The sequence below is a fragment of the Sapajus apella genome, unplaced genomic scaffold, assembly GCF_009761245.1.
Source record: "Sapajus apella isolate SASKATOON/1434 unplaced genomic scaffold, GSC_monkey_1.0 scaffold138, whole genome shotgun sequence".
NCBI lineage: Eukaryota > Metazoa > Chordata > Mammalia > Primates > Cebidae > Sapajus > Sapajus apella.
The window spans coordinates 3,247,969-3,261,073 of record NW_022437078.1 but is presented as its reverse complement, the minus strand read 5'-3'; the positions used below and the strand labels follow the sequence as shown (position 1 = coordinate 3,261,073).

Sequence of the window (13,105 nt, the reverse complement as noted above, 5' to 3'; positions counted from 1 at the left end):
TGCTGGGACTGGTGCATGTCTCCCTCCAGGTGGTATGGGAGAAACAGGAAACGCCCCAAAGGAAGTAGGGGGAGAAGAAAGCCTCAGGGCCTCCGAGGAGATGGCTTAGACCGGGCAGGACATGAGTCCCCCAGGACTGACCCTCCCCACTAGGGCTGAGCTGTGGCAAGAGCCTGAGCCCAGCGGCCCTGGGTGGGGACCAGCCCAGGCCACGCCTGCCCCTGCCTTTCTGTCCCCTGGGCCCCAATGGGACCTTCTGGCCTGTAGCCAGGCACCCTCCCCAAATGGAATGCCGTCCGACACCCCTCCCTGGTCCATCCCATCCCCGAGAGCTTCAGCGACCTGGGGACAAAGTGAGAGGGTTGGGTCTTCTCTGCAGTGTCAGTCTCACCGTCTCCCAGCCCCCAGCTTCCAGAGCTACATAGCACCGGCCCCACCTCAGCCTCCCTCGCCCACCCCGCAGCAGCCGAGTGCCTGCAGCCTGCTCAGAGTTTATTGAAAGTGGAGTGGGGTGGGGGGGGCAGAAAGCACACAGGACCACAAATCTCCTCCCCCAGCTGCCCCAGGGTGGGGCTCCAGGTGTCCTGGACATGGGATGAGCCGAGGCTTGCTCCTGGGGCTGCAGGTGCCGCTCAATAGCCCCGGTCCCTGCAAACATCCAAGGCACGCCCCTTAGCTCCCACCCTGCCCATGCACAGACCAGGGCGGGAGGTGGACCGTGGTCCTGCTCCCGTGGCCCTGCTCTCGTGGCTTGATGTGCAGGGCTGGCAGGGAGAGGAGCAGGGTGGGGTGCCAGGCAGACAGCCCCCTCCCCAGGCGGAGGACGGTCCCCAGATCAGGGTGAGAAGAAAAGTCCCTGCTGGGGTGGGCAGTGTGGGGTGGGAATGGGCAGGGCCCTGGGTTGGGGGCAGAGACCTTACCCCCAGCTCAGGCCCCTCTTGGCCAGCTCCACCTGGGCCAGGTGGTGGTCACTCAGCACCCGCACCCTGGTGATGATGCCCAGCGGCCTCTGACGGTGCGGGAACTGCAGTACCTTGTGCTCCTGCGCATAGACGTGGAAGTGCTCTGCGTCCGAGCTGACCTCCATCTGGGCAGGCCGGGGCCAGTGACCTCAGTGCCGGCCCCAGGGCCCAGGGTCTGGTCCTGCTTCTAACGGGGATATGCCTGCAGGCCGTCTCCAGGTAGCACAGGCTGGCAGGCCCCGGGGGTCCCCTGGCTTAGTGCCCCCAGCCCGAAGCCCCCTCCTTTCTCCCAAGATGGGTGGCTGGTAGCCAAGCTAGTGGGCACCCACTGCACAGGTGGGGAAGCTGAGGCCAGGGAGGCCCACCCAGTCCCTGCCCTGGCCTGCTGACCTGCTAGCATCCACTGTGAACCCCCTGCCCACCAGCCCCTGTTCCCCCACCGGTGGCCCCTGCCCGGCCCAGGCCCCACCCAGGCCCCACCCAGGCCCCTGTCACCTCAAAGGGCTCCCCCACGGCCAGTGGGAAGATGTTAGACACCTCCTCTGGGCCCCAGTGGCCGCCCTGGAAGGCGTTGCCCACCACGGTGGCGCTGGAGAACCGGGGCTTGACGTGGAAGGCAATGTCCCCCGTCTCCGACAAGAAGTTAATCTCGAACCTGGGGCGGACATTGTTCGGGTCAAGAGCTGCAAACAGCCAGGCCAGCCGCCCAGCCCAAGGCCCAGGGAAGGGAGGGCAGTGCTGCTGACCTGTCCTCTCCAGAGTCAGCCTGTCCCTGGACCAGCAGGCTCCAGCCGGGGGCCAGGCCCCCCGCACAGAAGGCTTCAAACTGAGCGCAAGAGACAGGGGTGCCAGCCTCACGGGGCTGCAGCCTCCCCTCTCCCACTCCACCCCACCTGTTCAGGAGGGTCCCTGCCCACCCAACCTGCCCCCAACCCAGTGCCAGGCACGGACTAACACTCTGTTCCTCTGGTGTCTTTGTGACAGGGTGGGAGAGACATGCCTGTCCAGCAGGCCAGCTCTGGGGGGACATTTACCCCCACGCCCTCTCAGCCCTGAGGTCTGATGAGAGGCCAGAGCCAGGACCCCCAGCTCTGTGCAGAGAGCATGGGTAGCTCAGGGAGTCCCCAGTCCTGCCCCGTTCTCCTTCCCCAAGTCCAGGGTCTCACCCACCTGCACCGCCATCTGCTCGCAGCCGCTGCGGGAGGGCACTGGGAGTCCCGGGATATAGATGGCGGAGGGGGGCTGGGAGCACAGAGGCCCCACCCCCAGGTGGCTTGACAAGGTCTCTGTGCCCTTCCCAACCCGTATCTCCCTCCCCCTGGGGCCCCTCCCTTCCAGCTGGTTCTCCATGCAGGCACAAGAGATGGGGCCACCTGGTGCTGCCCCCCAGGCCCTTTCCTGCCGGGGGCTCTCACCCACTTTACTCCTTCAGGATCAGGGAAAGCAGCTACTCCTTTTCCACAGGAACGACACGTTCTGGGCAGGGACCCCGGCCTGGCTCTTCCTCCCTGATCAGGCGTCCCTCCAGGGACTTGAACCCTCCCATCAGCTAAGGGCAGGTTTGGGATGGGAGGCTTGGCTGCTGACCCCTGCCCTGGCTTCTGGGGTCCCATCTGATGGCCTGGTGCTGCAGGGCCTGTCCCCCAGCCCACCCTGGCTTCCCACACCCAGCCCTGCCGCCCGCCCCCATCGGCTCAGCAACCCCGTGGGGCATACCTCGGGGATTACGACGCTCTGGTCAGCGCATTCCAGGCTCTGGCAGGCGAGGGGACGGCTTTTCCCACACCCGGGATGCCTCCCCGCATCAGGCTAAGCGTGGGAGGGACCATCTGGGCCCTCAGGGAGGAGGGGAGGGTGGACAGAGAGAGGCTCAGGCTGTTGGTCAGCTTTGGGGCCCCCAAGGAGGGGAGCCAGCCCGGAGTGGACCCAGAGTGGACCCGGAGTGGACCCAGAGCGGACCCGGAGTGGAGCCGGAGTGGAGTCGGAGTGGACCTGGAGTGGATCCAGAGGACGGGGCACGGAGCCCCAGGGCTGCTGGAGCGGGTGTGTGTGCAGCCGTGTGCAGTGCGTGTGCAGTGACCTCGTGGGTGAGTGTATCCTGGCCGAATGTCGCACGACTGCGTGAGCCCATGAGCGTGTGAGGCGTGGGGTGTGAGTTCCAGAGTGTGCCTCTGGGTGACGGGAGGGTTGCAGTTTTCCTGCCTGTGTGTCTGGAGAAGCCTGGCCCCAGGGCTGCTCCTGCCGGGATTCTTCATCCTCACGTCTCCTCCCACTCGGTCCCTGTGTTCGAGTGGGCCCTCCTGTCCCTTATCCGCAGGAGTCCCCTCCAGCGATTCTCTCCAGGCCCTGGCAGGGCTGACCTGGGTCCTGTCGGCCTTCCCACGGGTGCTGCCCCTGGGCCTGTGCCTGGACATCCTGGCAGGAGCAGGGGGCTGCTGAGGCCGGGAGGGGCTGGGAGGTGGCTGTGGCTGTCTGCCGGCCCCCTGGGTGGTGCAGCACAGTGCAACCCGGAGGCTGTGGAGTTGCCTCTCCTCCCTGGCTTATGGCAGGCCTGGCTGTGGCCCTGCAGGGGGCGGCCCTGGGCAGCGGAGGACCAGCCTGCCTGCCTGCCCCAGCCACATCCGCGTCCTGGGGCCCAGCAGGCTGCAGGTCCCTTCTACCGGCCTCCCCCAGAGAAGCACAGAGAGGGAAACCCTCACCACAGCAGGAAGGGGAGCCAGTGCCGCCTCCTGGCTCCCTGTCCTGACCCCGCTCCAGGGGCAGCCCTGGTTTCAGCTTTGGGGTGAGGACACAGAGCTGGACTCTGGATACAGGGCCCAGGGCCAGAGCTCTGCAGAGCATGGAGTCAGGGGGCTGGAACAGGCCTCCCACCAGCTGGCAACCTGGCGCTCGTGGCCTCTGAGCCTCAATCTCTCCAGCCATGCACTGGGTGCAGCAGTCCAGCAATGCCGACGTCTGCTGTCCATGCCTGTGTCCTGGTAGGGGAGGGTGGCCTGGGCAGCCACAGCACTGGACACAGGAGCCCGGCCATCGTCTGCTCACTTTGGGGTCTATAGGGGTACTGGCTGAGGGCCTGGGTCTCAGAAGCTGCCTAGAGCCCCAGGCATCAGTGTCCCTGTGGGCGGCGATTGAACCCCAGACTTGCGGGATAGGACGTCTGGGTGCCATTGCCTGGGCCCCCACAGCTCTCAGAAAGCTGTGTCCCTCCGACTCCCCGGGGAAAAGCAGGCTGGCCCTCGTCCCCATGGAGACACATGTACCTGGCCTGTGTGTAGACTTGTGACCTCACCCCGTTTACTGTGGCTTCGGAGCCTCTCCCTCCTGGGGTGAGAGCCAGGAGCCACCGAAGATCTCAGCAACCGGGACAACCGAGGGCCCAGAAGTCAGAGCCGGATAGGGGACAGGGAGAGACCCCGAGCTCCACGGGCACAGCCCATCCTCAACCCTGACTCCAGGGAGTGTGGGTCCAACCCCGGTCCACTTCCTGCTGGCCCAGCCTCAGGGGTCAGGGTGGCACAGCGGGCAGTGCCCGTGCTGAGCTGCTGGTTGGGCACCGGCCACCGGGTGATGTGGTTTGGGGCCCGGGAGCAAACAGACCTGTCCTCATCCCGTCCCACACACCCACCCGGATACGTGGGTTTGCCCAGGGCTGTTGACCTTCACAGGCTCCCGCCTCCACTCAGCTGGTAGTGGAACTTCACCAGGAGGGGCCTGGGCTCTGGGGCCAGTTCTGAGTCCTGAGTCTCCGTCACCAGGCGGTGCCCAGCATGGAGCTGGCAGTCAGGGATGTGGGGGAGAAATCCTGCCCATCCCATAACAACCACCACTGCGTACTGAGAGCTCACATCGTGCCAGGCGCCAGGCTGAGTTGTTCACACGTGTTAAGGGTGGCTCTGTTACTCCCCTTGAGAGAGGGTTATGAGAGCACAGAGATGTTAAGAGACTTGCCCAAGGTCACACAGCGAGGGAGTCACAAAGACAGGATTTGAACCCAGCAGTCTGCCCCAGAGTTTGTGCTCCTAAACACCATGCTAGACTGTCCCCTGCAAACAGAGCACCCTCTCCAGGTTGGGATATGGGGCTATCAGGGTTGGCTTCCCGGAGAAAGAGTCGCCTGAAATAGGTCTTGAAGAATAAGTAGGAGTTAGAAGGTGGTGGGGAAGGGTGCCCCAGGGAGCAGGAACAGCAGGAACAAGAGCGGAATAGAGGGCCCAGGAGTGGGAGGCAGGGCTGTGCTGGGGGTGGGGGTAGGACCGGCCACACTGGGCACCAGATCTGACACACCTCAGTGTCCCCAGAGCTGCCTGGCACAAGCTTCCCAGGGGCCATTTAACAAGGGTGGTGTCATCTTTCTTGGAGCCTGGCAGAGCTTCCGTGGAATTCCTGGAGTCAGGTGTCAATGCGCCCATTTGAGTGATGAGAAAACTGAGGTTTGGATAGAAGAGGTCACCCCATGGCCACGCAGTGAGGAGGCAGCAGACCCAGATGCCAATACAGCTTCTGGACTCCCCATCTGGTGCTCCCCTCGGCCCCCGTCCTCCTCCTCTCCTGTCCTGCATTCCAGCCAGCACTGAGCACCAGCCTGGCCTGACCGTGGATGATTCTGGGGGTCCTGGCTCAAGGGGAGACTCAGGTTAGGCTGGCCCTCTTCTCAGCCTCAGTACCCTCTGAAGCGTCCGGGACCTTCCCAGGAACCTCCTCCCCACTCCCGGCCCACATCTGGAACTGCTCGTCCAGATGGTGAGGTCAGCACGGAAATTCTCAGCCCCCGCTGGAGGAGGCAAGGGCAGCTCCCGCCAGACCAGGACAAGAGCCGACCCCAGGACGGATGGACACGGGCCAGCCCTGCCCCAGGGAGGCCCAGCTCCTCCTCCTGTCAGGCCTCGGTGCAAGCACACCCTTGGGTCAGGAGGGAGGTAAGCCGTGTGTGGAGAGGGCCAGGGCAGCTGGAAAGCACTGTGCCGTTGTTATACGGTTGGGGAAACTGAGGCCCATCCGGGGGTGAGGGCTTGTGGGGAGCTGACAACAGCAGGGCGGGCACCAGAGCTCTGACCCCAACACTTGCTCTTGAGTCCCTGTGGGAACTTGGCCATGGGTCCCGTTAAAGCCTGGGGTTGGCTAGGCATGGTGGCTCACGCCTGTAATCCCAGCACTTTGAGAGGCCGAGGTGGGCGGATCATGAGGTCAGGAGTTTGAGACCAGCCTGACCAACATGGTGAAATCCCCATCTCTACTAAAAATATAAAAAAATTAGCCGGGCTTGGTGGCATGCACAGGTAATCCCAACTACTGAGGAGGCTGAGACAGGAGAATTGCTTGAACCTGGGAGGCAGAGGTTGCAGTGAGCCGAGATTTCACCACTGCACTCCAGTCTGGATGACAGGGCGAGACCCCACCCCACAAAAAACAAAAAAAAAAAAAAAGTGACTGGGGTTGGCCGTGGCTGGGGAGCACTGATCCCAGGCTGACGAGGACCCCTGGGCTCTGCAGAGGGACAGCGGGGTCCCTCACTCCCCGATACTCCCTCATCCGTCCCTTCTAAATCCTCTCACAGCTGTCCCCAGCCACCACCTGTCCTGAGTTCCTCTCTCTAAGTTCAATCTTGTAGAACCTTCCTGGGCCCCTCCCTGCCTCCTTCAGGACAGAGGGCACTTTCCATCAAGCCATTAATTGAGGCCCTACTGTGTGCCAGGGGCTGCCTGGGACCCTCAGAGGCTGTAAGAGAGGAGTGGTTCTGCACCTGACCCATGTGGGACCCCCCGCTCCCCCATCTCCTGCTCTCCCGGGCGGCACACAGTGGGTGCCTGGGCAGTGCCGTGACGCTGCCATCCTGGATGCAGGGCAGGTGAAGGCCTCCCAGGTACTAGAAATAAGCCAGGGAGCCCCAGCTCCTCCCAGCCCTAATGGCTATTGCTTTCAGCTGAGCCCCTGAGGTGTGCTTCACTATAATAATTACATTATTATAAAAGAATAAAATAATTTTATTATTGTTTTTTGAGGTAGAGCCTCACTCTGTCACCCAGGCTGGAGTGCAGCGGCACGATCTTGGCTCACTGAAAGCTCCACCTCCTGGATTCAAGCGATTCTCCTGCCTCAGCCTCCCATGCAACTGGGACTATAGAAATATGCTATCATGCCTTGATCATTTTTGTATTTTTAGTAGAGACGGGGTTTCACCATGTTGGCCAGGCTGGTCTCGAACTCCTGACCTCAGGTGATCCACCTGCTTCAGCTCTGGGGGTGGTCCGCCTGCCCCACAGCCCTGATGGGGAAGCAAACCCGCTGCCCATTCCGTTATTCTGCAAATCTCTGTTGAGCACCTGCTAGGAAGTCCTGTGTGATAGTGAATAAGATGGACAGATGGATACATTCCTTGCCCTCACAGAGCTTCCGGTGTCTGAGGGAGGGGCAGACACTAAATGGCAAAATCCAGCATTTCATTATTTAATTACTATTAATATTATGATAAATGCTCTGAAAGGGAAAAGATGGGGAGTGACAATCATGTATGCTGGAGGGTACTGGCCTTGATATGGGCAGTCAGAGAAGACTTCCTGGAGGAGGCGACATCAGCACAAAACCCAGAAGAGAGAAGGGAAGGGTGTTTCTGGCAAAGGGAACATCCGGCACAAAGGCCCTGGAGTGGGAAGAATCGGGAAGAGTGAAGGGCCAGGATGGGGATGGAGATGACGTCCCCACCCCCACCTCTGCTGCCTGGCTGGGGTCTGGCCCTTCCTGGCTCCCTTATTAACCCTCGGTGGTCCAGCATTGTTCCTGGACCAGTTGCCCACCCAGTGCCCGGCCATTGTCTGTGGCTGGTGTGTGCCAACCTTGAGAGTCTTATCACATAAAGAATCTGCTCACTCGGGGGCATTTTGAGGGCTGATATGGTTTGGCAGGAGCCAGTGCCAAGTAGGGCCTGCCCATTCTGACAACACCCCTCTCCCTGGCATGGAGGGGCGAGCAGGCCGCCCCAAGGACCTTGGACGTCACCTGGCTCCCTCTTGGTGGGAATCCCCCCTGCAGGGTCTTAGCCAGGCACACCTCCCTGGGACTTCCCTGCTTCCTCCACACCTTTAACCCCACATTCCCCAAAATCAAAGCAGGCCCCGCTGCCTCCAACAGTTGAGGGGCCTTTATTTACTTATTTTTTTGACATAGAGTCTCGCCGTGTCACCCAAGCTGTAGTGCAGTGGCACCTGCAACCTCCGCCTCCTGGATTCAAGCAACGCTCCTGCCTCAGCCTCCCATGCAGCTGGGACTACAGGCATGTGCTACCAAGTCTCACTAATTGTTGGATTTTTAGTAGAGACGGGGTTTCACCGTGTTGGCCAGGCTGGTTTCGAACTCCTGACCTGAGGAGTTCTGTGATCCTCTCACCTTGGCCTCCCAAAACGTTGGGATTACAGGTGTGAGCCACCGCGTCCAGCCAGATGAGGAATGTTGAGAGAGTCCTTGACCCTCTCTCAGCCTCAGTTTCTCAAGGTGAGATAAATGTTGCCTTGTGCTCAATGATCTAATGAAGGTTGTCTCCTGGGCTAGGGACAGAAGCAAGGCTGGCCTTGTCCCAAAGGAGGGACATGAAGGGTGAGACTTGCAGCAGTCCAGGCTGCTGAGATGGCCACTGTGTGGGTGAGGGGCCGGGGGCTTCTCCTTCCCTGTCCAGCCTGGAACCTGAGACAGCACACAGAGGCTAACGCCCAGACAGAGGCTCCCCCAGGAAAGGACAGACTCCACATTTACCAAACACCTGCACGAGGCCGCGACCTTCAGCCAGAGTGCTCATGACCACCCTGGGAGGGGAACATGGCTACCCTCACTTTATTTTACTACCTATTTTATAGATATGGCAACTGAGGCTCAAAGGGGCGCTCTGCCTGGCCTCGGTTCACATAGCCGCTCACTGGCTGTGCTGGTGATCTTCAGTGCTACCCTGCAGAGGCAGGGCCCGGGTTTGGGAGGGCAGGAGGAGCCTCCTCTAGCTTGCCTCCCTTATTTTCTCAGCTTCCACAGCTGTGCTCCTCTCTGTGGAGTCCTTGAAGCAAGTTCACATCAATTCTCATCCCTGCTGGATGAAGGCTTTCATTCCCATTTTACTGACGGAGAGACTGAGGCCACTTTGCATGTTTCTCTGGTGAGTTATTGTTGTAAACAATTTCCAGGGGTCAATAGGGAGCTGAGTCCAAAAGGATGTGTCTGAGAGACTCCACAGCCCTTGTAAATTGTGGTGCTGCTTAGGGTGGGGAACTGGGCTGAGGGGAGGCCTCCCTAATGATTCTGAATGAGGGGAGCAGGGAGTGGAGTGGTGAGGGTGAGGTCCAGAACACGTGGCAGCTGGGACCTTGCTGTGCTGTGAAAACCCCTTGGGCCTTGAGCCAGTACCAACGAGGAGTGAACGCAACATGGCAGCCATCTTTGAGGAAGCTCAACTACCCCAGACAGGCCAATCAGAAAAGGCTGACTGAACACTGGGATTACTGGCCAGGCTCAAAAGCCAATGGGGGCCGAGCGTGGTGGCTCACACCTGTAATCCCAGCACTTTGGGAAGCCAAGGCAGTGGGTCACTTGAGATCAGAAGTTTGAGACAAGTTCGAGACATCTAGCTTGGTGTCAGATGCCTCTAATCCCAGCTACTCAGGAGGTTGAGGTGGGAGAATTGCTTGGACCTGCGAGGTGGAGGTTGCAATGAGCCGAGATCACACCACTGTACTCCAGCCTGGGTGACAGAGTGAGACTCTGTCTCAAAATAAATAAATAAAAGTCAATGGGAGCCAGCTGAGCAGGATAGGGTGGAATGGGGTAAAGCAGTCCAGCTGACATCTGGCCTGGAGGGGAATCATGATGATTTCTACAGATGGGTACTGGGTTCCAGGGACACAGTCTGCACCAGGTTTATAAACAAACACAGCAGTGACCCGGATTTGAGGAAGGAAGAGCTGGGAATCCAATTAGATGAGAAAGGGCTGGGGGATCTTGGAGCTGGCCTGAGATGGGGATGTAGGAATCTCCAGGGTCCGGGATCCCTCTCCCCCAGCACCAGTGTCAGAGCCAGGGAGGACCAGGGGGACACAGGTCAAGCAGGCGTGGGTTCAAGTATCCCTCTCTACAGACTTCCCCAGTCTGAACCTCAGTGTGCTGCTCTGTAACCTGGGGCTACAGAGTACTAGATTTTTTTGTACTAACTTTTGAAAACTTTTAGTACAAAGAAAAGTAAAATATCTCATTAATTTTTATATTAATCACATGTTAAAAGGATAAGGATTTTAACCTATTGGGTTAAATAAAATATATTGTTAAAAGTAATTACACCTGCTTAATTTTTTTTCTTTCAGAGATGGCGTTTCCTTCTGCTGCCCAGGTTGGAGTACAGTGGTGAGACCACAGCTCACCACAAGCTCAGACTCCTGGGCTCATGCGATCCTCCCACCTCAGCCTCCCAAGTAGCTGGGACTGCAGGTGCACGCTACTATGCCTGGCCAATTTTTTATTTTATTATTTTTTTGCAGAGTCTCACTATGTTGCTGAGGTTGAGCTCAAATCCCTGGCCTCAAGGGATCCTCCTGCCTCAGCCTCCTGAGTAGCTGGAAGGGTGGAGCTGGGGTGAGGGGAGGGGTGCCCATCCAGTTTCACTACTCATCCACAGACATTTCCAGAGAGAGCGCCTATTGGGTGGTGGTTGTGGGTACTGGGATGCAGTGGTGAAATAGGTCTCTGCACTCACAGAACTGATATTGCTGTGGGAGAGACAGATGATAAATACCTCGACCAATAAACAAGATATTCGAAATAGTGATAGGCGCTAGGAAGGAAGTGCAACAGGACAGCAGCATAGAGCTGCACCATCCATCCGACAGCTGCTGACCGCACGTAGCCATGAAGCACCTGGAGGGTCCGAATTTAGACGTGAGCTGAAAAAGCACCCTGGGGCCCAGAACCCATGTGCGATGGCTAGTGCCTGTAATCCTAGCACTTTGGGAGGCCAAGGTGGGAGGATTCCCTGAGCCCAGGAGCTCAAGACCAGCCTGGGCAATATAGATAGACCCCATCTGTACAAAAATTTTTTTTTAATTAGCCAGGTATGGGGTACTCACCTGTAGTCCTGGCTGCTTTGGAGGCTGAGGCAGGGTTGCCTGAGGCCAGGAGTTGGAAACTGCAGTGAGCCATGACTGCACCACTACACTCCAGCCTGGGTGACAGAATGAGACCTTGTCTCAAATACGCATACACTCACACACACACTGGATTTTGAAAACAGTTCAAAAAATGTAAAATGTCTGGGTAATAAGTCTCATATGGGGGCCAGCAAGGTGGCTCATTCCTGTAATCCCAGCACTTTTGGAGACCAAGGTGGGTGGGCAGATCTCTTGAGCCCAGGAGTTTGAGACTAGTATGAGTAACTTACAAAACCTCATCTCTACAAAAAATTAACCAGGTTTGGTGATGCATGCCTGTAGTCCCAGCTACTCAGGAGGCTGAGGTGGGAGGATTGCTTGAGCCTGGGAAGTTGAGGCTGCAGTGAGCCGTGGTGGTGCCACTGTACTTCAGCCTGGGTGACAGGAGTGAGATCCTGCCTCAAAAAAAAAAGATAATAATAATTATAATTTATATATTGATTACATGTTAAAAGGATAATCATTTTGACATATTGGGTTAAATAAAATATCTTAGTAAAAGTAATTACAGGTCCAGGTGTGGTGGCTCACACTTGTAATTCCAGCGCTTTGGGAGGCCAAAGTGGTTGGATCACCTGAGGTCAGGAGTTCAAGACCAGCCTGCCAATATGGTAAAACCATGTCTCTAATAAACATACAAAAATCAGCGGAGCATGGTGGTGTGCACCTGTAAGATCCCAGCTACTCGGGAAGCTGAGGCAAGAGAACCACTTGAACTCAGGAGGTGGAGGATACAGTTTGCCGAGATCATGCCACTGCATTTCAGCCTGGGCAACAAGAGTGAAACTTCATTTCAAAAAAGAAAAAAAAGGTAATTATAACTGTTTAAATTTTCTTTTTTCTTTTAGAGACAGGATCTTGCTCTGTTACCCAGGCTGGAGTGCAGTGGCATGATCACGGCTCACTGAAGCCTCACCTCCTGGGCTCAAAGTGATCCTCCTGCCTCAGCCTCCTGAGTAGCTGGGGTTACAGGCACGTGCCACCATGCCTGGCTGATTGATTGATTGACTGTAGAGACGGGTATCTCACTATGTTGCCCAGGCTGGTCTTAAACTCCTACCCTTAAGCAATCCTCCTACATGACCTCCTAAAATGCTGGGATTATAGACATGAGCCACCACGTCTGACAAGAAAAGTGTTTTTCATGGGGCCACTAGAAAATCTAAAATTGCAACTGTGGTTTGTGTCATATTTCTTTTTTTTTTTTTGAGACAGAATCTTGCTCTGTCGTCCAGGCTGGAGTGAAGTGACGCAATCTCGGCTCACTGCAACCTCTGCCTCCTGGGTTCAAGCAATTCTCCTGCCTTGGCTTCCCAAGTAGCTGGGATTACAGGCCCGTGCCACCACACCCAGCTAATTGTTGTATTTTTAGTAGAGACAGGGTTTCGCCATGTTGGCCTGGCTGGTCTCGAACTCCTGACCTCAAGTGATCCACCCACCTCGGCCTCCCAAAGTGCTGGGATTACAGGCGTGAGCCACTGTACCCGGCTGAGTCATATTTCTTTCTTTTTTTTAAATTTTTTGAGACAGAGTCTTGCTCTGTCACCCAGGCTTCAGTGCAATGGCACAATCTCGGCTCACTGCAACCTCCACTTCCCGGGTTCAAGTGCTTCTCCTGCCTCAGCCTCCCAAGTAGCTGGAATCACAGGCACACACCATCACTCCCAGCTAAATTTGTATTTTTAGTAGAGATGGGGTTTCACCATGTTGGCCAGGCTGGCAGATCATCTGACCTCAGGTGATCCGCCCACGTCAGCATCCCACAGTGCTGGGATTACAGGTGTGAGCCGCCTCGCCCAACCTTGTGTCATGTTTCAGACGGTGCAGGATGAAGATGATGAGGGGGCAGGGAGGGAGGGAGAGCTGGAGCAGGAATCAGGGTGGGAGTGGGAGGCTCTTGGGCTTTTTGGGGGTGACCCACAACAGGACCTGGGAGGAGGAATGCCCACACAGGGATGAAGCACGGGTGCT

General features: G+C 57.6%; 1 protein-coding gene across 3 annotated transcripts; it reads right to left on the bottom strand.

The window, feature by feature from the left end:
• Positions 1-474: 474 nt before the first annotated feature.
• GRIFIN (galectin-related inter-fiber protein) lies at positions 475-2,620 on the bottom strand. 3 transcript variants are annotated; one of them, XM_032263780.1, is made up of 5 exons: positions 2,133-2,620; positions 1,709-1,788; positions 1,458-1,617; positions 921-1,042; positions 475-648 (listed from the first exon to the last, which is right to left on the bottom strand). In XM_032263780.1, exons 1-5 carry the CDS (start codon positions 2,310-2,312, stop codon positions 633-635), a joined length of 558 nt encoding a protein of 185 aa, XP_032119671.1. In that variant the 5' UTR covers positions 2,313-2,620; the 3' UTR covers positions 475-632. The 3 variants fall into 3 exon arrangements, with proteins under 3 accessions (XP_032119671.1, XP_032119669.1, XP_032119670.1); XM_032263778.1 differs by having other exon boundaries at positions 921-1,087; positions 2,133-2,618; XM_032263779.1 differs by lacking the exon at positions 475-648 and having other exon boundaries at positions 917-1,087.
• Positions 2,621-13,105: the final 10,485 nt, after the last annotated feature.

Excerpts from the sequence above, each read along its gene's own strand:
- GRIFIN (XM_032263778.1), bottom strand. The coding sequence starts at position 2,312 with ATGGAGAACCAGCTGGAAGGGAGGGGCCCCAGGGGGAGGGAGATACGG. Across the intron at positions 1,618-1,708 it reads GCTGACTCTGGAGAGGACAG|GTTCGAGATTAACTTCTTGT; the intron begins GTCAGCAGCACT and ends TGTCCGCCCCAG. Across the intron at positions 1,088-1,457 it reads CCGTGGGGGAGCCCTTTGAG|ATGGAGGTCAGCTCGGACGC; the intron begins GTGACAGGGGCC and ends CGGCCTGCCCAG.